At 40.7% G+C, this 23,809-nt stretch overlaps 1 protein-coding gene across 1 annotated transcript; it reads right to left on the bottom strand.

The window, feature by feature from the left end:
* Window positions 1-213: 213 nt before the first annotated feature.
* On the bottom strand, window positions 214-22,942 carry PTGR1 (prostaglandin reductase 1). The gene is made up of 9 exons (XM_049784860.1): window positions 22,837-22,942; window positions 21,332-21,377; window positions 18,853-18,909; window positions 15,889-16,056; window positions 12,942-13,059; window positions 9,230-9,385; window positions 6,380-6,488; window positions 1,947-2,065; window positions 214-441 (listed from the first exon to the last, which is right to left on the bottom strand). Exons 1-9 carry the CDS (start codon window positions 22,940-22,942, stop codon window positions 331-333), a joined length of 990 nt encoding a protein of 329 aa, XP_049640817.1. The 3' UTR covers window positions 214-330.
* Window positions 22,943-23,809: the final 867 nt, after the last annotated feature.

A 23,809-nucleotide genomic window follows, 5' to 3' on the forward strand; every position in this document is an offset into this window, starting at 1 on the left:
TATTTTATTGGGGCCTGAGAGATTATTTGAGGATTAAGAGATTGTTTGACAGACTTGCATGTAACCAACCTTCATTCAATCCCTAACACTACAGGTCTCTTGAGCTCTTTTAGGAGCCACCCTCTGAACACTGAGTTGTGAGCAGTCCTTGAACAATTCTAAGTGTGACCCCATTACCCCAAAAATGAAGAAATAAGACACATTTTATTAGACAATCAGATTGATTACAAGTACTATTTATTACATAATAAAGCAGTAAACATTGTTCTAAGAGGCTAATAAAAAAGATTTTAATTCAAGTGATCTCTAGATCCTATGTATCATTTTTGTTTATACTTTCACAATAGTTTTCCCTGTATTATCTCCTTTTAGCATCCCCATGAACGCAGCTGGCATGTTTTCAAATCCTTCAGTGACGTATTCCTGGTACTGGATTTTACCCTATATCAAAAAATATTAATTTATTTATTAAAAAATATCATTTTCATGCTCTAAATAAGCTACTTTCTTTCTCCTGGCAACAAATTTGCATATTTTGGGAAACATGGAAATGTAAGGTTTTCAGCCCTGACCTTGGTTACTTCAAAATAATTCTGAGGCTGCAGTCCATATAGAGTCTATGGATAAGATTAAACACTACACATAAAAAAAAAGAATTTTCTAACAGATGACTAAAGACAACAAGACTGGAGAGTTGGTATTAAAAAACTGAGCTTGCGGGCCCGGAGAGATAGCACAGCAGTGTTTGCCTTGCAAGCAGCTGATCCAGAACCAAAGGTGGTTGGTTCGAATCCCGGTGTCCCATATGGTCCCCCGTGCCTGCCAGGAGCTATTTCTGAGCAGACAGCCAGGAGTAACCCCTGAGCACCGTCGGGTGTGGCCCGAAAACCAAAAAAAAAAAAAAAAAAAAAAACGAAAAACAAACCTGAGCTTGCGGGGCCAAAGAGATAGCATGGAGGTAAGGCATGACCCCCCCCCCAAAAAAAAAAAAAAAACCGAGCTTGCTTAGGGTCTTAAGAGTCATTAGAGCTTAAGGACATTGGTGGAAGAAAGTAGGCACTCTGATGTGGTATTGGAACTATATATGACAAACTGACATTTGCAGTATTGTAAATCATTGTTCTTCAAGAAAAAAGGAGAAGAATGGGGGGAGGGAAGACAACTTAGAAACTAAGCCTTGTTACTTGTTACTTAAAGCTAAGCCATAGATCAGTCCATTTTCCTATTTATGGCTATTTGGTTGATGGCCTGTGGAGGACACAGGTGAAAGACTAGACAACATCTAGGCATGGTCATGGGTGGCAGCAGTGGAGGTTGTCAGGGTCTGTATGTATTTTATATTATTATTTAAATTTTTTTTTTGTTTTGGGGCTATACCTGGTAGTGCTCAGGGCTTATTCCTGGCTCTGTACTCAGGGATCACTATGGGCATTACCCAGGGGAGCATATATAGTGATGGGAATTAAACCTACATCAATCTAGTGCAAGGCAAACTAATATTTAGCTACTGCACAGGTAAAATGGCCCTCCATCTGGCCCTCTGTATATATTTTAAAGATCAGGCCATTAGAATTTCCTAACTAGTTAGAACTAGATACAATAGTGTCAGGGATGTGATTCAGTAGAGAAACACTTGGCTTTGTGTGTCTTAGTCCCAAGGCCAAGAGATGCCAAGGACTGACTGTTGGGAGTTCATAAGGAGAGGGAGTTAAACGATTCTGATAGAAGCAATTTTGGTGACTTAGAAACTGTGCAGAAACTCAGGCAGGTTTCCAAAATGGCAAAAGAAGAAACACATGACAGCGAAGTAAGCAGATAGCACTTCCACTTTGTCTATCCTGGCCCCCATTGTAAAACTGGAACTTTAAGACCTGCATTTGCAGTGGAAATGACAGTAGCAAAGGGAACAAGATCTCATCAAAGGGCGAAGTTCTGGAGCCCCTTACCTCGGAAACCCACGTCAACAAGTCTTGCAGAGCTTTCTGGCGAACCTCTCCTTGCCAGCGAGAGACGATGAACCCTTCCATGCGAAGTTGCTGGTAGATAATAACCTCTGGGGGTGGACCTGTGAAAAGGAGGGCACATTTGGGCTATGGGTTCCCAGGGGTGACTTTGGTGCAAGCACAAGCAGTATAAATCCCATCACTGTTCTTCCAGGGCTGCCTCCTTCCAGCTTGTACCCAGAAATTTGATCCTCAGGATTGCTCACAAATAAGCATGCATAACATAGAAGGCCCACTGGGGTCTGCATCCTAATTCTCTGAACCAATGACAAAGTTGCATTATATAGCAAAGAAACTTTGTAAATATGACTAAGGATCTGGATGTGCAGTTATTCTGTATTACACAGGTGGGCTCTAAAAGGATCCCTATAGAAAAGAGGGAAACTGAAAAAAAAAATCAGAAAAAAATGATAATGGAAGCCGCCATGGGAAAGAAAAGGAGAGAGAAAAAGAAAGCGAGGAGGAGAAAATGGAGGGAGAGGGAAATGGAGAAGGAGGAAGTGAGCGATTTATGTTGCTGACTTTGACAACAGAGGAAGACACCATATGCAAAGGACTGCAAGCAGCTTCTGAAGCTAGAAAAAGTGGGGAAAGTGATTCTTTTGAACCTTGAAAAAGAATGCTGTCATTTTAGACCTCCTTCTGATCTCCAGAACTGTAATGATACATTTTTGTGTGGTTTTAAGCTACCAAATGTATGTAATTTGTTACAGAAGCAATAGAAAACACCCATATTAAGAGCTCCTGTGTCACAGGGGTGGGACAAAAAAAAAAAAAAAAAAAAAGAGCTCCTGTGTGCACAGCCATGCAGCCAGGAAATGTTCATCCTTCATGTGCCTGAAGCAAAGCCTGCCCCAAACTCCCAAATAGTTCCATAGAGCAGAAAACCCTTAGATAAGATTTTAATTTTGTTTGTTTGAGGGCCACACCAAGAAATGCCCAGGGATTATTACTCCCTGACTCTGCACTCAGATACCACTCTTGGCTTTGCTTGGGGAAACATATGGGATGTCGGGATTGAACCCAGGTCTGGCATTGCCAGGCAAGCATCCTACCTGCTGCTATTGCTCTTATCCCAAGATTTGAAATACTCCTGCACTCCTCAAGATTTATGCACTGATATTACCAGTGTTGCATAATTCTATGGCATAAACGAGCTCCTATTCTCTTGTAAGAGGAGATGCAAAGCCACCAGCATCTACCCTGGCAAAAAGACAATATGAGGGAAGAAACAACTTTCCTCTGCTCTGGGCTTCCTCATTTCAGGATTCCAATTAGTCTGGGATCACTTGGGACTTATGAGAATATTGGGAAAGACTTTGCAAAGAAATTTCTGGCCCCTTTTCTAATTTCTGATTGCGGATATGGAACAAGCTGCAAGTTTGCGACAAGTTCCTAGATGATAGTAACCCTACTGGCCCTATGCCCACATTTTGAGGACTTGAGGCATAGAAAAAGAACATGGTTATCTGTAGCCTGTACTCTTCTGTGAGAGAAAGCAGGACAATTGGTTGACTGGTTTATTATCACAGAACCTAGGTGACCAGAAACAGAATGAAACCTGAACCTGGTCTTTAAGTTCCAGAAAGTGAGGTAAAGACATCTGTGGGGAAGAAATTGGGTCAGAAGAACTGATGTGAGTGGCTGAATTTTTCACTGTTTTTGATAACAGGCATCATATGAGGCTTAAGTTCTCACTCACCACTAAGATAGAGTAAATTTTATTAGTCCAAACAAGAAGACTTTATTCTGAACCAAAAGAGATTGCTACAGATGAACAAGAGAACTAAAGGCAGACTCCATTTTGCAGAAAGACTGCTTTTCCAGAAAAGTGGCAGTAATACTGTTATTGGCTTTAGGGTTAAGGGTTAACGTCTTTATATTATTATCTAGTAAGAGGATGAAAAGCTATTTCTGGGGCCCGGAGAGAGAGCACAGCAGCGTTTGCCTTGCAAGCAGCCGATCCAGGACCAAAGGTGGTTGGTTCGAATCCTGGTGTCCCATATGGTCCCCCGTACTGCCAGGAGCTATTTCTGAGCAGACAGCCAGGAGTAAGCCCTGAGCACCGCTGGGTGTGGCCCAAAAACCAAAAAAAAAAAAAAAAAAAAAAAAAAAAGAAAGAAAAGAAAAGAAAAGCTATTTCTGGGCCAGAGGAATAATCAGTGGGTTAAGTGCTTGCCTTGAATACAATAGACCCAGGTTCGATCCCTGGCACTGCATTTATCCTCTCATCCTCCACCAGGAGTGATCTCTGAGTACAGAGCCTGGAGTAATCACTGAGCACAGTTTGGTGTGGCACAAAAATTAAAGGAAGGAAGAAAAAAAAGAGAAAGTTAGGAAGTTTCTGGGTTTGTCTACCCTAATAAGATGTGAGTTTCTTTACTGATAGCAAACAGCAAATGTGATTGAGGAAATTAATGACAGGCTTCTGGCTGTCCTAACAATGAAATACAATGAAATTGGAATTTGTTGGAGAACAGAAGCAAGGCAGGAATTCCATCTAATTAAAATGGAATAGACAAAACCAGCCGGCATCAGTCATGGTTATCAGAATAGCTGAACTTCCAATGACTAACTGTTAAAAAACTGAGATCAAATTACTCCTTAAAATATTTTACTACCTAATTGAATTGCAGTCAAGAAAATGCACCTTGGAGCATTGTTCTCTTGACAAGCAGACAGTTCTCATAATTAGTTGGAAAAATATAGGGAGAAAATTCCCTAGTAATAAAATCACCAAGCCAACCTGGAGTTTCTGAGAGAAGACAGTAACTTAGGCTTTTACAGTCCAAGAAAAATTCTACACATCGACTCTCCTTGGCTGCTTCCATTCTTGCCCACCTGTCTCACTGCAGTTGTGGTCTTGTAACTAGCAGGATTAAAAGATTTCATTGTGATGAGTCACATCCATTTATTTATTTGCATTGATGAGGATCCAACCCAGGACCCAAGTATGTATGTGCCTGACCACTAATCCATATCAAGCCAATTTTTTATTATTACTTTTTTTTGGGGGGGGGCATATCCAGCTGTGCTCTGGGGTCACCCCAGGCTCTGTGCTCAGAAATTGCTCCTGCAAACTCAAGGGACCATATGGGATGCTGGGGATTGAACCTGAGTCTGTCCTGGGTCAGCAGCGTGCAAGGCAAACATCCTATTACTCTGCTATTTCTCTGGTGCCAAGTCAATTTTTAAATAGACACAAATTTACTTATGGCTGTCTTGAGCCTAGTAATAATCTAGAATATAACTTTTTGTTTGGCTTCTTCGGGGGAGGGGATCACAGATGAACCTATAGTCCATCTTTAAGAGAAAAAGGACTCTGGATGAAGAGTTCAGAGGATTGTCTTTTTGTTTAGCCTGCCAAGAGATTTCAAGAGTCTCTTGTCCTCAAAGCTATTTATCACCTTCTTTATAAAGTCAAGGCTTGCTCAGCATTTCTTAGAGGACTGAAAGTTCATGTATGTAGTTCTCTAGATGATACTACTTTGAACCTCTCAGGGGAGACACTGAGAGGTAAAGGATAGAGGGTATAGTAGGCTATGGTGGGAGTATTGGTCTGGTGAGGCTAGAGTGTTCAATGCCTCTGGGAAGCCACACCCATGAATGAATGTAGGAAATGACTTAGAACTCTTACCTTTACCCACATCCTGTTACTGTCTACCCATCTCCACACCTCCCAAAATATCCAGAAGATCCCTAATATTTTGTGAGCCAGATCAAAATGTGTCTAAATAAAACTCGGGTGTTTTTTTTTACACCTTTGCAAAAAAAGAAAGTAGATAAAAATCTAAGTTTTAGGATTGGAGAGAGTATACAGTGGTTTAGGTACTGACCTTGCAAGCAGCTGACCTCATTCTGGTCCCCAATACCATATATGGCTCCCTGAGCACCACCAGAAAGGATCCCTGAGCACAAGCCCTGGAATAAACCCTGAGAACCCACACTGTGTATGGCACAAAACCTTCTTCCAAAATCTCAAACTTTCATTAACTATAAATGTTTTTAATATGCTTCTTGGATCTTGTAACTTCTCAATATCAAGGTCTAATATTAGCTTACTTAACATATTTTTGTTTTAATAAATGTTGACTTATCAAAAATATCAGAAGATATATTTCTAAAATGTTTTGGTGAGGTTCAACCCAGCTATATACTTGAGGGAACAGGCCCACACTCAGCAGTAGTGGGGGACCACAACTACTACTCCTGTTGGTGCTCAATAGTGCTGGGCATTGAACTGATGATTTCCCACATATAAGTTCTCTGCTCTATCACTTTAAGCCACATTCCCAGTCTTTTTTTTTTTCCTTTTTTTTTTCCTTCTCTCCTTACTCAAATCTTCTTACAACTATGATCATGTTTGAATGCTTTACCTGGAGGAGGAGCACCAGTACGATTATATGTAGAGATGGCCCCACATATAGCAATTCTTCCAAATTTCTTCATCTGAGGAATAACAACATTTGAAAACTCTCCACCAACCTAGACAGACAAGACAAAAAACAAACAAAAGATAAAAGACTAAACTTAAAATAATCACAGCACATTCAGGAAAATCACAAGCCAAAGACATCATTTCGTTAAAACTTATTTCAGCACTGATACTGCATACTATTGCAGGAAATTAAGTTGGAAAAGATATCAGAGTGGCGGGCTGGGCGGTGGCGCTAAAGGTAAGGTGCCTGCCTTGCCTGCGCTAGCCTTGGACGGACCGCGGTTCGATCCCCCGGTGTCCCATATGGTCCCCCAAGCCAGGAGCAACTTCTGAGCACATAGCCAGGAGTAACCCCTGAGCATTACCGGGTGTGGCCCCCCAAAAAAAAAAAAGATATCAGAGTGGGCATTTCTGTTTATTAAATTTTAGGGTTCTCAGTTTAACATTCTTTTTGACCTATCTAGAGATATGTGGAAAAGTACCTAGAAAGGCAAGTAAACAAGAATAGGAGAACTCACATTTTCTGAATTCAAACTTATTACAAAATTAAATTAATCAGAAAATTGATTTTCAAAAAATTACCAAAATAATTTCATAAGGAAAATGTAATCTTTTTGGGGAAAAAGGGGCAAAAAAACAACTGGATATTCATAGACAATAAATTGAAGATGCTGGAAATATAGTACAGGGATTAGAGAGCACATAAATTACATTTGACCTAGCTTCAATCCTCAGAACCACATGAGCCTCCCAACTCTGAATAAGAGGTCCAGAGGTCCCTGAGTACTGTTGGAATGATCCAGATGGTCCCTGGCAGGGACCACAGGGTCCAAGCAACATCATATCCTCAGGCTCTAGCACTGAACTGCCACCCTGGTTGGTCAAGCATCACCAGAAGTACCCTCCACTCCCCCCAAATAATCAAATTGGATTCCTCCCTTATACCATGCACAAAAATTAACTTAAAACATAATATATATGAATATAAGAGCTAAAATTAGGGGACTAGAGTGATAGCATTGTGGGTAGAGCATTTTCCTTGCACACAGCTGACCTGGGACTAACCCGAGTTCAATTCCTGGTATCCCATCTTGTCCCTGAAGCCTGCCAGGAGTGATTTCTGTGTGCAGAGCCAGTAGTTAAACCTGAGCACCTCCAGGTGTGGCAAAAAAAATGCTAAAATTATAAAAACTCTTAGAAGAAAGGCATAAATCTTTGGGACTTTGGAGGTTCAGATAAAGCCAAAAGTCCCAGATGACAAAAATTAGATAATAAATTAGGCTCTATTGAACTGTAAACTTTTGTATTTAAAGGACACAACTGAGAAAATAAAAGCCATTACAGAAGGGGTCGGGGCCTTAGACTTGCATGCGGCTAGCCTAGGATGGACCTGGGCTCGAGCCCAGGCATCCCACTTGGTGACATGAACCAGGAGCGATTTCTGAGCTCATAGCCAGGAATAACCCCTGAGCATCACCAGGTGTGGCCCCAAAACCAACCCCCCCAAATAAACAAAAAAAACCATTATAGAAAAGGAATATCTGCAAATCACACATAGTTGGACATCATAATTAATGGATTCTATATTTGTTATCTCCCCAGCTTTGAAAAATAATTTGAAAATTTCTCAAGAGGGTAAGCATAGAGTTCCATATGTTTTACCAATCTACTTACAGGTATCTACCCAAGAGAAATGAAAACATATCCACGCAAAATCTTATACATATGAAACGTAAATGTTCATAGCCACATTAGACAAAATAGCCAAAAAAGCATAAATGACTCAAATATCCGTCAACTGATGGACAGATAAATAAAATGTGATATTACTCTATGAGAGAATATTAGCTGGCCATAAAAAGTACTAATATATGCTACAATATGAATGAATCTTGAAAACAAGCTAAGTGTAAAAATATCAGTCACTGGGCCCGGAGAGATAGCACAGCGGTGTTTGCCTTGCAAACAGCCGAACCAGGACCAAAGGTGGTTGATTCGAATCCCGGTGTCCCATATGGTCCCCCGTGCCTGCCAGGAGCTATTTCTGAGCAGACAGCCAGGAGTCACCCCTGAGCAACGCCGGGTGTGACCCAAAACCCCCCAAAAAAAAATATCAGTCACTAAAGATCATATGGAAGGAAATGGGGAATGAGTGCTAGTGACTATAATATATATATTGGGGGTAGGCAGGGATAAAAATTTTTTAAAATAGCATTTCTCTACTTTTTTCTGTTTTTTTTCTTCCTTGTTTTTCTTCTTGTGTACTCCTTTCCACCTTATAATTGTTCTCATAGTCTTTTGCTGAGCTTCCTTCTCTCCATCTATGCTATTTTCACTTGTGGCCTCCTTGGGATAACCTGGGGCCCTCAAGGGGTCATCTATTTAATGGCCTCTATTTAAGAAATACTGTACTGGGGCCGGGCGGTGGCGCTGGAGATAAGGTGCCTGCCTTGCCTGCGCTAGCCTAGGACGGACCGCGGTTCGATCCCCCGGCGTCCCATATGGTCCCCCAAGAAGCCAGGAGCAACTTCTGAGCGCATAGCCAGGAGTAACCCCTGAGCGTCACAGGTGTGGCCCAAAAACAAAAAAAAAAAAAAAGAAATACTGTACTAAAATTTATTGTGGATGTATTGATATAATTCTGTGACTATTCTAAAAATCATGGGGTTTCTATCCTTTAAATTATAAAAGTATAATCCAATTATATAGGCTTATTGTGTATTTTTAAATGAAACCATTTTATTGTATTTTGGTAATAAATGACAAATTATGTGTAAATTATACTTACATTATCAAAATAACAGTCATAACCATCAGGAGAGGCCTTCTTCAAAGCTTCTCCCAAAGATCCTACTGTCTTATAGTTAAAGGCAACATCAAATCCAAGCTTTTTAAGATAGGCGACTTTTTCATCAGTTCCTGCTGCTCCAACAACTTTGCAGCCCTAATTGGGAAAAAAAAATGAAAACCAGTTATAAGTTGCCTGCCACCCACCCCTAATTTTATTTTTCTCCTAATGCATCAGGTCCCTAGTATGATTATTTGGTTTACAGCCTGTAAATCAACCAGTTTTTTTGTTTGTTTGTTTGTTTGTTTGTTGTTGTTGTTGTTTTGGTTTTTGGGTCACACCCGGCAGTGCTCAAGGGTTACTACTGGCTCTATGCTCAGAAATCGCTCCCCTGGCAGACTCGGGGGACCATATGGGATGCCGGGATTTGAACCACTGTCCTTTTGCATGCAAGGCAAACGCCTCACCTCCATGCTATCTCTCTGGCTCCGAACCAACCAGTCTTAACAAGATATTCAATTGACTGCTGTGTGACTTCTCTTCCTGATCTCTTGGCAGATTTATTATGGTTCAATTCTTAGATTTTCCTATTTTAGGTAATCTGGTAACTACCACTTTATTCTTTGATTTGGATCGAAGCACTGGATTAGTAGATGTTTTATTCATGGACCTAAAGGAACTCAAGTTTACTTTTAGCCTAAAACTAGAAAAATATATTGGTACATAGACAGTAACTTTTTTTTAAAGTGATAAATTTTTAATTGTTTTTACTTTCCAGTATTTGATACATAGAGTCTTGCCTGAAATGATAAACTTTAGGATTAGTGAGAAATGGATTTTTCTCTTGAGTTTTTAGAAATCATTTAGAGCTTCGTAAGAAATCATTTGCTTCCTCCTTTATTATATCTTAAGATTTCAAGTCTGAGAGACCTACCACAAGAATTTTAGAAAGTGCATGAGTCAAACAAAGTACAGTTTAACTATGAGTAAACACATGTTCCATAACCCCCAAAATATCTAACACAAATACTATTTCTTCCCTACAATACAGCCTTTAGAGAACAGTGGTTCTCACCTGAGAGGCACTGGTGACAATGTAACTATGATGAAGAGGTGCTGCTAGTAGCCAATGAACAGAACCAGGGGTCTGTTAAACATCCTATAACCTACAGGATGAATCCCACAACAAAGCATCCAGTCTGAATGTCAACAGTGCCAGCTTAAGATCCCATGTTTCAGAGTTAACGACAGTAACTTGTTAAAAGATCTTAGCTACTATATGCATCATGCAGACCAGGAAAATAACTTCACTTTTAATAGGGAAAGACCTATATGTTCAACTATGCATTTATATAATCAATGACTGCCACATACTTTTCATGCAGGTGTTTGGTGTCAGGATTGAATCCTAGTCTTAGAAAGTGAGGAAAGCATTCTATCATTGATTAACATCTTATATTTTGTTTAAATGTTTTTCTTAAAAAAAATGTATCTTGGGCCCGGAGAGATAGCACAGCGGTGTTTGCCTTGCAAGCAGCCGATCCAGGACCAAAGGTGGTTGGTTCAAATCCCGGTGTCCCATATGGTCCCCCGTGCCTGCCAGGAGCTATTTCTGAGCAGACAGCCAGGAGTTACCCCTGAGCAATGCCGGGTGTGGCCCAAAAACCAAAAAAAAAAAAAAAAAAAAAAAAATGTATCTTGCAAAAATGTCGTCCTCTGTCCTTTTTTCCTTCTAACTTTCTTCCATTATCTCATAGGATTATCTCATTTATTTTTTAGGAACTGTCTCTTTCACACAGATGATTTCCTCATCAATTAGTTAGAGCCCCTTTCTCCTAAGGCCCAAATCAATATTTCCTGAAGTATATAAATAATATATATACTAAATATATATTATATATATTTGGTTTTGGGGCCACACCTGGTAACACTCAGGGATTACTCCTGTCTATCTGCTCAGAAATTGCTCTGGCTTGGGGGACCATATGGGACGCTGGGGGATCGAACCGCAGTCTGTCCTAGGTTAGCGCGGGCAAGGCAAATGCCCTACCACTTTCACCACCACTCCGGCCCCTGGAGCTCCAGTTTTGTTTTTTGTTTTTTTTGTTTTTTTTGTTTTGTTTTTGGTTTTTGGGCCACACCTGTTTGACGCTCAGGGGTTACTCCTGGCTATGCGCTCAGAAATCGCTCCTGGCTTGGGGGGACCATATGGGACACCGGGGGATCAAACCGTGGTCCGTCCTACGCTAGCGCTTGCAAGGCAGACACCTTAACTCTAGCGCCACCTTCCCGGCCCCTTTTTTTTTGTTTTTGTTTTTTTTTTTGTTTTTTTTTGTTTGGAGCTCCAGTTTTGATCCCAGGTATAAACTCATGGTATCCTAAGCTCTGCTGGGAATGACCCTCAAGCACCCTCAAGGAGTATACCCTGAGAATTCCCAGGTATGGTCCCAAAAACAAATTTAAAAAATCAATATTCACTTCTATTTATTTAGTTACTTAAATTTTCCCTGTTCCTTTATGGTAGCTCTAATGATTATTTGTACCCTATTTTCCGGCATATAAGACGACTTTTGAAACAAACAAAAATAACCGAAAATCAGGGGTCGTCTTATACACCGAGTATATCCAGAAAAATGTTTCAATATGCCGCTAAACGAAAATTGTCTGAATATTGCTACAAAACGAATTTTCCAACTCGATCCTGCACCAATCACTGCAAGGCTGCTTGGACCGCCTCTCTAACTCAGCCAATCCAAGCAGGCTTTTTATGCATGCAAATTAGACAATGTTCTAGACCTGAATCTACACTGTAAAAAGCCAGCTCAGATTGGCCAGAGTCAGAGAGGAAGTCTATGACAGTATAACCTTTGAACCTTTGCTTGTTGTGATTGGCTCACTGTGGTACATACAGTTGCAGCACAGGAACGTTCTGTCTGATACAGCGAATATAGGCCTAAACCTATGTTTTAACTGCAAAATTAGGAGGTCGTCTTATATGCCCAGTTGTCTTATACGCCAGAAAATATGGTATTTCAAAACTCCCACTAGCACTGGAAATCAGCCCAGATTCCAGGCTATTGATTATATTCCTATATTTATTTATTTATTTGTTTGTTTATTTTATTTTTGGTTTTTGGGCCACACCTGTTTGACGCTCAGGGGTTACTCCTGGCTATGCGCTCAGAAATCGCCCCTGGTTTGGGGGACCATATGGGACACGGGGGAGGGGGGGATTGAACGGCGGTCCGTCCTACACTAGCACTTGCAAGGCAGACACCTTACCTCTAGCGCCACCTTCCCGGCCCCTATTTATTTTTTCTATGTAACTCCTTCTACATCATGACTTCCCAGGTCACCTCGAAATATTTCAATTGTGTGATACATCCTGATCTCATCTTAGTGGCTTGCTACCCCAGCAGCAAATAAAATATTTCAAACAGAGACACTTTCTCAGGTCAGAATCAATGCTTATACCCTAGAGGACCACCCAGTACTTCATTCTCTAGCCACAGCCCTACTGATCTGAATTAAATGTGGTAGTTTTGACATGGGATCCTGTGGATAATAACTCTTGGCTGGCATATCTTGAATACCTCTTCCTATTATCGACGACCATAAAGAAGAAGAGAGATTTAATAATACCAGACACCTGGGACACTACTATAAGGTATAGCTTACAAACAAAAGGTTTGCATGGAGAATCAACACTTACCTTGACTTTTGCTATTTGCCCCACGACTGAGCCCACTGCTCCTGCTGCTGCATTAACTAACACGGTTTGTCCACTTTTTGCACCACATATATCCAGTAGACCAAAGTAAGCAGTTAGGCTGAAGGCAGAAAATTAAGGACATGTAGATAAGCCTGTTTATTTACCTTATAACTAATTCCCAAATACTACAAAAGGCCTTTCCAGGAGCCCAGTGCCAGGGAAAAAAAACCCACCAGGAACTAAAGGAATCATGGCTAGAGAAATAGTTTAAGCTGAAGTGCACACTTTGCATGCAAGAGCACCAAGTTTGAACCCAGTACTGCATGTTTCCCCAAGTACTATTGAGAGTGACCCCAGAACACTAAGCTACAGTAGCTCATAAAAATCAATATGGCCCCCAAACAAAAATACATATATAAAGGAAAATAAAATAAATATTACTAATAACTAGTTAATCTAAATAATCCCTTTACCCTAACCCCACACAGGAATAAAAATAAAGGTGGAATAATGGAGGGAGGGGTTGAGGGTTGATACTAACGAAAGCTACATTTTGCTAATCTCCAGACCAAGTCTCAGGGGTAAATTATCAGTTTCCTTAAATTTTAGAGACCCACAACTAGAAAACATGGCCCCTTTCCCAGTAGCTGCAGGTGCTTCATGGAGAAGATGCCATGTGATGGAAGCCATGTGGTCTGTGCATATATAGCTGCAGAGTAGATGTGACAGTATGTGGTATCCAGCATGAGAAGGTCAGATATCAACCCAGTGGGTTTTCTCTGGCTCCAAAGTTTATGAAAGAAGTTCTGGAATGTTCTCATCTTACCCTAGAGATATTGATGTAAGTAAGGGAAGAACAACTGGAAAAGAACAAATATACAGCTCAGACAAAGTTGGTGGGACTTGGAAGAGAACTCATGACACTCCAATGGAATACAAGCTTAACCAACTTAAAGGAGAATGTGGGTGAGGATCCAATAGAAGAAAGTTAACAGTATGAGCAGAATGATGGAAGAAAAGATTAAGATGAGAAAATTTAAGTTCTTCTACTGTTTTTGTTTTTGGTGGGGAGAAGGTGTTAGGGTTGGGACTGCTCCCAAATGGTGCTTTGGAGTTATGAGGGTCCTACTGGTGATTTTTTTGCTTTTGTTGTTTATTTTTGGGCCACACCCAGTGACGCTCAGGGGTTACTCCTGGCTATGCGCTTAGAAATCACTCCTGGCTTGGGGGACCATATGGGTCACCAGGGGATCGAACTGAGGTCTGTCCTAGGTTAGCTGCTTGCAAGACAAATGGCCTACCACTGCACCACCACTCCGGCCCCCCTACTGATGATTCTTGTGTTGAATGATTGGTGAGGTTGGCTAAGAATTTGGGAAAAACTATTTTGAGTTTCAAGCCAATGAAAAAAATCACTGGAAAAGTATGAGCAGGAAAGAAACTCCCAAAAATGAGGATTCCTTGGGATGGCTTGATGGTAAGTGTCTGGTCTACAAGTTTATTTATCTTTACCTAGAGAGATGTTCATAATAGAAAATCAGAAAAAAGACTTTAGAGCACCTTTGGAAGAGTTTGGAGAAGGGTCCCATTATGGGAGGTGGGCACACTCATCAGTGCTCAAGGATTACTCTTGGCTGTGCTCTGAGGGATCACTCCTGTAGTGCTTGGGGACCGTATGTGGTGCCAGGGATGAACCCAGGTTGGCCACGTGCAAGGCAAGCATTTTACCCGTTGTGCTATCTCTCCAGCCTCCTTGAGAAGGTTTGCAAAGGGTCAAATGAAATTGGAGATGAAAATAAAGTTGGAAGCAAAGAAATAAATGGAAAGATGGAAGGGAAGAAAAGATCACATAACATAGAGAAGGAAAAGGAAAAAAGGGAAAAGAAAGTATTGCATTAGACTTGCCTTTCCAGGCATAAAATTCCTTTTATGGAGGCTCTGAAGAATAATTCTATGGTTTAGAATACCAGCCTTGCAAGCATAACATCACAAGTTCACTCCCCATGTGTGCCAATAATGATCCTGGCAGCTCTGACATTGGTGATTCTTGGCAACACAGTCACAACACACACAACAAAGGGGTGGAACCCCCAGCAAATATTGCAGCTGAAAGTATGTGGCCAGGAAGAGCAACCTCATAAGACCCCATTCCACCTCTCAAAAGGTTACAACCAGGTGTGTGAGCACTACAACTAGGAGTGCAACCTCTCACAAGCATCACAACCTGATGTGTAAACTAAACATGTGAGCAGCACAGCCAAGTGTGTGTGCAACCCTGGTCATTGCAACATCTACAATCATGAGGAAAGAGGTGGTGATGGGCAGAATTAACAAAGATTACAGGATTCCTTTTATGGAATCCCTTTAGCAGATCTAAGTGCAGTTGGGACAGGGAGAGCATAGACACAAGAGGCTAAAATCTCTCATAAAGGATATAGCCAAGACACAATTGAGGATTATATGTCTGTGCCAATTCTCCCAAGGACAGGGAGCTGCTGTCTCTTCTATGTTACCACTGCTAATCACCTGAGAAAAATCATGCTCACCACCCCAGCCTCCCATTACTTTTCATTGTCATCTTTACCCTATTTACAGGTTTCTGATCTGTCTTCCCTTCAGTTCCAAGGCTAACAACTCTATTCCAACTTTATTCCCTTTGTCTACCATCTTTTTTTTTTTTTACTGGGTCACACCCAGCAGTACTCAGGGGTTACTCCTGGCTTTGTGCTCAGAAATCGCTCCTGGCAGGCACAGGGGACCATATGGAATGCGGGGATTTGAACCACTGTTGGTCCTGTGTTTTGCTATCTCTCCAGCCTCTACCATCTTTTCTTATTAGCCCCTGAACCTATAATATCTCAAGTCTCTTCTGGTTGATCAAGTTCTGTGTAACCCACTTTGGAAAACCAGAGTACCCGGCTCTGGAACACACAAAATCTATACTTACCCTGTCATACCAACTGTTCCCAGAGTCAAAGACAGTGGCAACTTGTCTGGCCACCCTGCAGGTACTTTTTCCAGATCTTTCCCATCAGAAATGGAGTGGCTTGTCCAGCCTGTAGAAGCCACAACAATAGTTCCAGTTGGAAAGGTGGAGCTCTTACTTTCCACAACTCTGAAAGATAAAGCACATTAGTATATGGCAAACTTTTTCCCTTCCAAGGGAGTTGGGATGTTGTGTTGTTGACATGCATAATAGGACACTGAGATTGCTATTACATCGTTGAATATCCTGCCAACTTCTCTCCAGCAGAGTTCTTAGCCTGCAGTGCCTTCTTGAGCAAAGTAGGACCCATTGAAGAGGAGTCTCCACCTGGTCTGGCCTGGGTGCCTGTCCTCCCCTATTGAGCTCTACTGGACAGGAGAGTATCCTCTGACTAGACCTCAGTCTTTTCTCTTTCTCAGGACCAATCTCCACTTTCTCCACTTTTTTTAAAGACTTTTTCCCTCTTTTTTTTTTTTTCGGGCCACACCCATTTGATGCTCAGGGGTTACTCCTGGCTAAGCACTCAGAAATTGCCCCTGGCTTGGGGGGACCATATGGGACACCTGGGGATCGAACCAAGGTTGCGATCTTTCCTTGGCTAGAGCTTGCAAGGCAGACACCTGACCTCTAGCGCCACCTCGCCGGCCCCGCCTTTTCCCCCTCTTGACTAACATCTTCCTCTCTGTGATTTCTTCAGTATAGAATTATGCTCAACTCCACCCTCTCAAAATCTTCCACCTCTTCCTTCTTTTTACTTATCTAAAGATCTCTGCTCTCCACAAACTTGATAAGCTGCTGCACCCTACATTCCACTCACTTCCTCCCCAGCAAACCGTCTTGCAAAGTTTAGTGGCAAAGCTTTACCTCTTCATTATATCTAAAACTATGGTTCACCCCAATTCTATGCCCATTGGTTTCCAGGATATTGATGTCTCTGGGGAGATCCACTTTTTTCTCAAAGCTGCTCCCTTTTCATCTTATTTGCTGATTCCTTTTCCATTTTCTTCTCCTTATCATTCTGTGCTACCTCCCTCCCAAATCACAGTTTTACATAACACACACTTACTTTAGAATATTTAAAAGCACTAAAAGTAAAATATCAGCTCAAATCACATAATACAAAGACAACAGCTAATATAATGGAGGTAATTTTGATATCTTTTTTTTTTTGTTTTTGTTTTTGGGCCACACCTGGCGGTGCTCAGGGGTTACTCCTGGCTGTCTGCTCAGAAATAGCTCCTGGCAGGTACGAGGAACCATATGGGACACCGGGATTCGAACCAACCACCTTTGGTCCTGGATCAGCTGCTTGCAAGGCAAACACCGCTGTGCTATCTCTCCGGGCCCTAATTTTGATATCTTAAAATATGTAAAAACATTAAATGTTATTTACACATTTGAGTTTATTATATATGTTCTACAACCTAACAACACCTTATGTTTCATGTTGGTAAAAAAAACTACAATAAATTTAAATATTTGACATATCAATAATTTGAAATTGAAATAAGTTAGTTGTAATAAAATTATATTATATTAATATTCATAAACATTAATTTATTTTTCCTTGGGCAATATTAATACAATTACTAGGTCAGAGATCATTAAAATATTTTTGTTCTTTAACATATTAACAAATTTCTCTCTAAAAATCTATGCCAAATTTAATATAAGAAAACATAGCATAAGACTTTTTCATCTCCTTTGACTGAGAATTTATACTTCTGAGGATTTAGTATACATTAGTTTTACCTAAGTGAGCAAAAAACACAAGGGTACATGCATATAGAGGCATCTTTCTTTCCTATATACTTATAGTAAAAAACTTGCTTTCAGGAATTGATTAATAGGTAACAATGAAATAATTTGCATTCCTAAAAAAGCAGGCAGTATATTTATGTCAATAAGAAACATCTGCAATAATTAAAAATTATTTATTTCCTTCAGAAAATTTAATCTCATTAAAATATGTAGGTATTAGTATGTATACTGAATAAAATATGCACTAAGAATACATAAACAGGGCCCGGAGAGATAACATAGTGGCGTTTGCCTCGCAAGCAGCCGATTCAGGACCAACGGTGTTTGGTTCGAATCCCGGTGTCCCATATGGTCCCCCATGCCTGCCAGGAGCTATTTCTGAGCAGACAGCCAGGAGTAACCCCTGAGCACCGCCAGGTGTGGCCCCAAAACAAAAAACAACAACAACAAAAAAATACATAAACAAGATTCATCTCTCAGCTTTAGATTATGGGGGAGCTTTCAATATCCAAGATATAAATTTAATTTTATTTGAATGCTTACAATGATTATTAATTGATTTGGAGAAATTGTGCAAGAGGTTAAGGCATTTGCCTTACATGCCACTGACCCCTGTTCAATTCCTGGTATTGGCTTTGGTCCTCCAATAGGGCCAGGTATAAGTCCCTGCATAGCTAGGTGTGTCCTTCCCCAAAAACCAAACAAACAAGTAATAATCAAGGATTGGACAAATACAAGTTTGGGGTCATTAAAACTAAATGTACCGGGGTCAGAGAGATAGCACAGCGACAAGGAGTTTGCCTTAGATGCAGAAGGATGGTGGTTCAAGTCCTGGCATCCCATATGGTCCCTTGAGCCTGCCAGGAGCGATTTCTGATCATAGAGCCAGGAATAACCCCTGAGTGCTGCTGGGTATGACCCAAAAACAAAACCAAAAAACAAAAAAATAAATGTACCAAAATGAAATTGAAATCCTGGCCATTAGTTTCAAAGTCTTCTTTCCCTTCCAATTAATAAGACAGTCAGTTTTCCCAAGTTACTTCCAAGAACTAATATTAGTGAAGTATACAGGCTGAAGGAAATTTAGGGGCAAGAGACAGGTCCAGGAAGAGGGAAATAAAGGTCAGACTTTCTTCAAACAATACAACAAATGGAAGTAACTACCTGGCCACTTGCTGCCCCATCATTGTATCACCTTCTTTCAAGTTTTTCGATGCCACTCTGAAAAAAAAAAATAAAACAAATAAGCAAACCACTGTTAATTTTTAAGAGTATTTGGGAGAAACTGTCTTGAATTTCAAGCCAATGAAAACTCATTGGAAAAGCATGAGCAGGTATGAGGGGAATACAAAAGGAAAAATATTGAGAAAGGCAGAAGTAATTTTGTTCTGGTATTCCAATAATCTACCATTCTGGTGGCATCTTTCTATAAAATGAAGATGGAACTCTTCCCATTATGTTCAATTGTGAGTGAATTTCTACTGTAAACTTTTACACTCCTCAAACACACACACACACACACACACACACACACAAAGATGCTAGTTAGCATTTAAAAACATTTTTATGTTGTAATTGAGTTATATCAGTGAATTATGAAAAAAATGAATGCAGGTAGGGTACTTAACTTGGAAGTAGCTGACCCAGGTTTATCCCTGGCTCTGAATGAGGTTCCCTGAGCCCACCAGAAGTGAACCTGAATGCAGAGTCAGGAATAAGTCCTGGGGGGCTGGAGCAATAGCACAGTGGTAAGGCTTTTGCCTTGCATGCAGCTGACCTAGGATGGAACTGAGTTTGATGCCCGGAATCCCATATGATCCCCTGAGTCTGCCAGGAGTTATTTCAAAATGCAGAACTAAGAGTAACCCCTAAGCACTGCAAGGTGTGGCCACCAAAAAAAGGAGTAAGTAAGTTCTGAGCATAGCTAGATGTGACCACCAAACGCAGGCCTCAAGAAAGAGGAGGCTATGTTCTTTACTTTACTTAAGTAAACACTACTGAGAGTTAGTAATCAGAGAAGGTTTTTTTCTCCTCTTGGGTTTTTACTATGTATACACACCATCAGCTTAGCTAAATTAAAAGAATATAAGTAAAAGACATGCAATATTACTAAAATAAAGTAAAAACAGATTTTGTTTCGAGGTACTGAGGAAGGGGAAGGAGAAAATGAGAGAGGGAGGGAGAGAGAGAGAGAGAGAGAGAGAGAGAGAGAGAGAGAGAGAGAGAGAGAGAGCATAGGCTTCTCCAAAGGTGGAGAGAGCCCCACTACACAACCCAACATGAAAGTAGGAAAGTGAACATCTCAAGCAGGGAGATGTGAGTGATGCACATGTGCTTGTAAACCATGTACCCAGGTAAACATGTGCCAAGACTATAAAATTTTAATTTACCATCTTCATCGACTTTGCTTGCTACAGTAAGATGTGAAAATGAAAGTTTGCCTTCATTATTCTTTAATTTTTCTGGAAATAATTCTGGTGAGCAATGAGAGGCAAATTGTGCATCTTAACAAATGGAAAGGAGTGGTGTCATTAGGGAAATAACTACACTAACAACTATCATGACAATCTTAGTGATTGAGAGAAGTAGAATACCTGTCTCAAATACAGGAAGGGGATGTGGGAGGAGAGAGATGGGGGGGCATTGGTGGTGGGAATGTTGCACTGATGAAGGGAGGTATTCTTTTTGTGATTGAAATCCAACTATAGTCATGTTTGTAATTACGGTGTTTAATAAAGACTTTATTAAAAAAAAACAATTGGAAAGGAGGCTAGAGAGATAGCACAGTGGGTAGGGTGCTTGCCTTGCATGTGACTGACCCAGGTTCAATTTGAGCATTCAATATGGTCTCCCAAGTACCAACAGAAGTAATTCCCGAGTGTAGAGCCAGAAATAACTCCTGAGCATTGCCAGGTATAACCCAATATAACAATAACAACAACAACAACAACAACAACAACAAATAGGAGATGGGGGCCAGAGAGATAGGCTATCAAGTAAAGTACATGCATAGTATGTGGTTAAATGGATTCAGTTTCTGGCACATATAATCCCCCCTAAACACCACCAGAAATGATCCCTGAGTACAGAGCCCAGAGTAACCTCTGAACACTACTAGATATGCCCTCCAAATAAACAACAATAATAACAATATCAACAATAACAAAATATGAGATAGGGCTAGAGAAATAGTTCCAAGAATCAGAATACATGTTTTGTGTAAAAGAGTTGCAGGTTTAGTCCCTGGTACTGCCTTATTCCCCAAGTATTTCTGAAGTTACCCCAAGCAGTTGAATGGGAGAAGCCTACCTGGTGTGTGCTCAAAAAACAGATAAATAAAAAGTTACAAATAGGAGATGGTGCTAAAATAAACAGGCAAAGGTAATACCTTCCCCAAGCTCCTCAGTTCTTTGCAAAATATAAAATCTGGGTATGTAGCTCAGAGAAAGAGCACTTGGGTCTACTTTCAATTCCCTTAATGCCTCCTCCCAAATAGTCAGCATAATATCATCATTGGAGACAGTAAACTAGACACACAAGGAAAAAGGACAGTATTCTAAAATTGATGGCTATTTTAAAAGATTAACTACTTCAAAATAGGATCTGAGCACTACACAAGACGTTTTTTGGGAAGAAATAATACCTCATGTAAGGATCCACAGTGAGGAACAAGGCTTCCAGCAGAACCTCTGCAAAACAAAGCATTTCACAGTCAATTAAATACTCAAGGCCAAGGAAATAGCTATCCTTCCTGCTTCAGGGTTCTCCTTTTTATTCATCTTTGCTGTCTTTTAAAGAGATAAGATGGGTTCTCATATTTGGTTCAGACAGTTCATCACTATTACCAGTGATTTACTCAACACTTACTTTATGCTTTATAGAGCACTTCATAGTATGATCTCAATAATTATTACTTTGATTTGGCTTAAGTTTACGTGAAGTAGCTTGCTCAGGGCCACATTTGTTGTCCTTGTCATATAGCCCAGGTAGAATGTAATTAATCACATTGTGTTGGAGTAACCCTCTTCTGAATATTTTCTGGAATTTTCCATTAAGTCCTGGCTATCAATTTAAAGGACTGGATAACTTGGCCAAGCTATTTGATGGTTCCAATTTTCTCAAGTTTATTTACTTGTATATGCCACATAAAGTCTGCTCTACTAAATTAACTTGATGCATGCTGGGTGTGCTAACCTTCTCTTCTTAGATTTCTCTCCAGAAATTTGCCATGTTCCTCTCTTTCCCCAGAGTGGAAGTGAAAGTCTTTAGTAAAAGATGGAAGGTTTTCTGCATACACTGCTTAAGAGTACAGTTCTTTCTGGCAGCATCAGGCTCAATGGGACAGGAGCCTTTCCCATGACTCAATGGAAATCATGAAGGATACTGTTTCAATTACCAAGGAATTCAATAAAATCCTCCATGTCAAAGCTTCACACAGTAAATCTTGAAAAGTTTACAACTGCTCATAAATGTCTCCCATCTCTGTGTACAGGACCCATTTTACTACTCCCATTAAGAAGTCTGTTTCCTAGGGTCAGAGAGATAGCTCAAAGGGCTGGAGAGCAGTCTTTGCATTCATAAGTGCTAGACTGATGCCAGCACTGCATGGTCTCATCAGCAAGGTTAGGTATAGCCTCTGAGCTATACCTGCACAAGGATATATTGTATATCTTTGGTGCAGGTATGCACCAAACATAGCATATAGCATCATTAAATGTGCTCCTTACCCCCAGAGGAAGTCTATTTCCTTTGAATCTGGAGTTGGCTACAGGATTTGCTTTGATTGATAGCATATTAGCAAATATCGTACAAGGAGAGGTATGGAAAGTGCTCCACTTTAGGAATTTCCAACCCCTACTAGACCAGCATTTTGAAACTTCTGGGGGTAGATGGGAAAATGAGCTCAAATTTACCCAATAGAAGATACGTGGGAAAGAACTGAGGCATACACAAACCTTTCAGTGAAGCCATCCTAAATCAACCACAAAATCCACTAGAGTGCAGAGAGTTAGAGATTGGGAACTAGAGCTGAGATTGGGAACCCAGAGAACTGTGAAGTAACATTATTGTTTGAAGTCACTACATTTGGGGTTTACTTATTACGAGTTCAAACTGACCTGAGTACATTCTCCTCTGACTCAAACTTACCTCCATTTTTTAAGGGTGGAAGTTCAACTGTTTTCAATTCAAAATTACTACTGGTAGGACTGCCTTCAAAGTGCTTTTTCAGGGTCCAACTCTTGGCTCGAACCATCCTGAAGCTCCTAGAACAAAGGTTTTAAGAAGGGTTATTTTGGCTTCCTAGTCTTTGCATAGAGGTCAGGGAGCAAAGCCAACCCATTTTTCTCCTTTCCAGCATTATCATCTAACACCTATCCCATTCATTTAGTATTCACGACGTTTCCGTCCTGATGCTTAGCAACTCACATGCACCATTTTGTTTGATCCTCATCATTTTCCTCCTGTTAAGGTTAACACTGTTAATATGGTTCAAGTGTTAATTGATACAATTGTCAATGTACAGAGTGCACTTGGGGAAACTGAGCTTTCTTGGAAATGTTTTTTGGCAACATTTCCAAAATGTTTCCAAAATGTAAACCAAAATGTAAATGTTACATTTCCAAAATGTAAACCAACAGTGAACTTTATGCTAGCCCCTGAGGCCTTCTCAAAGGAATAACAGATCATGGAGCTGGAGACATAGCACAACGGTAGGGCATTTGCCTTGCACACAACAGATCCAGGACTGTCGGTGGTTCGAATCCCGGTGTCCCATATGGTCCCCTGAGCCTGCCAGGAGCGATTCCTGAGCGCAGAGCCAGGAGAAACCCCTGAGTGCCGCCGGGTGTGACCCCCACCCCCAAGTAACAGATCAGGTCTTTGGCGTGAAAAACATTCCATTTCTTCCCTCCCAAGATGTGAATTCTATCAAAAATCCAGGCACAACTTTCAGATGTCAGAAAAGCTCATTAAAGGCCACTGGACTTTGGACACTGCAGGATGGCACAGTTCCTGCGCCTTCTCCAGGTCTTTCCAGGTGCTCCTCACCTCTGGCTCCTAGAAGGAAACCAAAGACTCGCTTGGATTCCAACTTGCCTGTCCAGTAAAGCAAGACAAAAAT

The sequence above is a fragment of the Suncus etruscus genome, chromosome 1 (genome assembly GCF_024139225.1).
Source record: "Suncus etruscus isolate mSunEtr1 chromosome 1, mSunEtr1.pri.cur, whole genome shotgun sequence".
NCBI classification, from domain to species: Eukaryota; Metazoa; Chordata; class Mammalia; order Eulipotyphla; family Soricidae; genus Suncus; species Suncus etruscus.

What these genes read in the sequence shown, in the direction of transcription:
- PTGR1 (XM_049784860.1), bottom strand. Translation starts at nt 22,942, where the DNA reads ATGGTTCGAGCCAAGAGTTGGACCCTGAAAAAGCACTTTGAAGGCAGT. An exon ending in GGAACAGTTGGTATGACAGG is followed by an intron (nt 13,060 to 15,888) that starts GTAAGTATAGAT and finishes TTCTGCCTTCAG; the next exon opens with CCTAACTGCTTACTTTGGTC. An exon ending in ATGACTGTTATTTTGATAAT is followed by an intron (nt 6,489 to 9,229) that starts GTAAGTATAATT and finishes TTGTCTGTCTAG; the next exon opens with GTTGGTGGAGAGTTTTCAAA.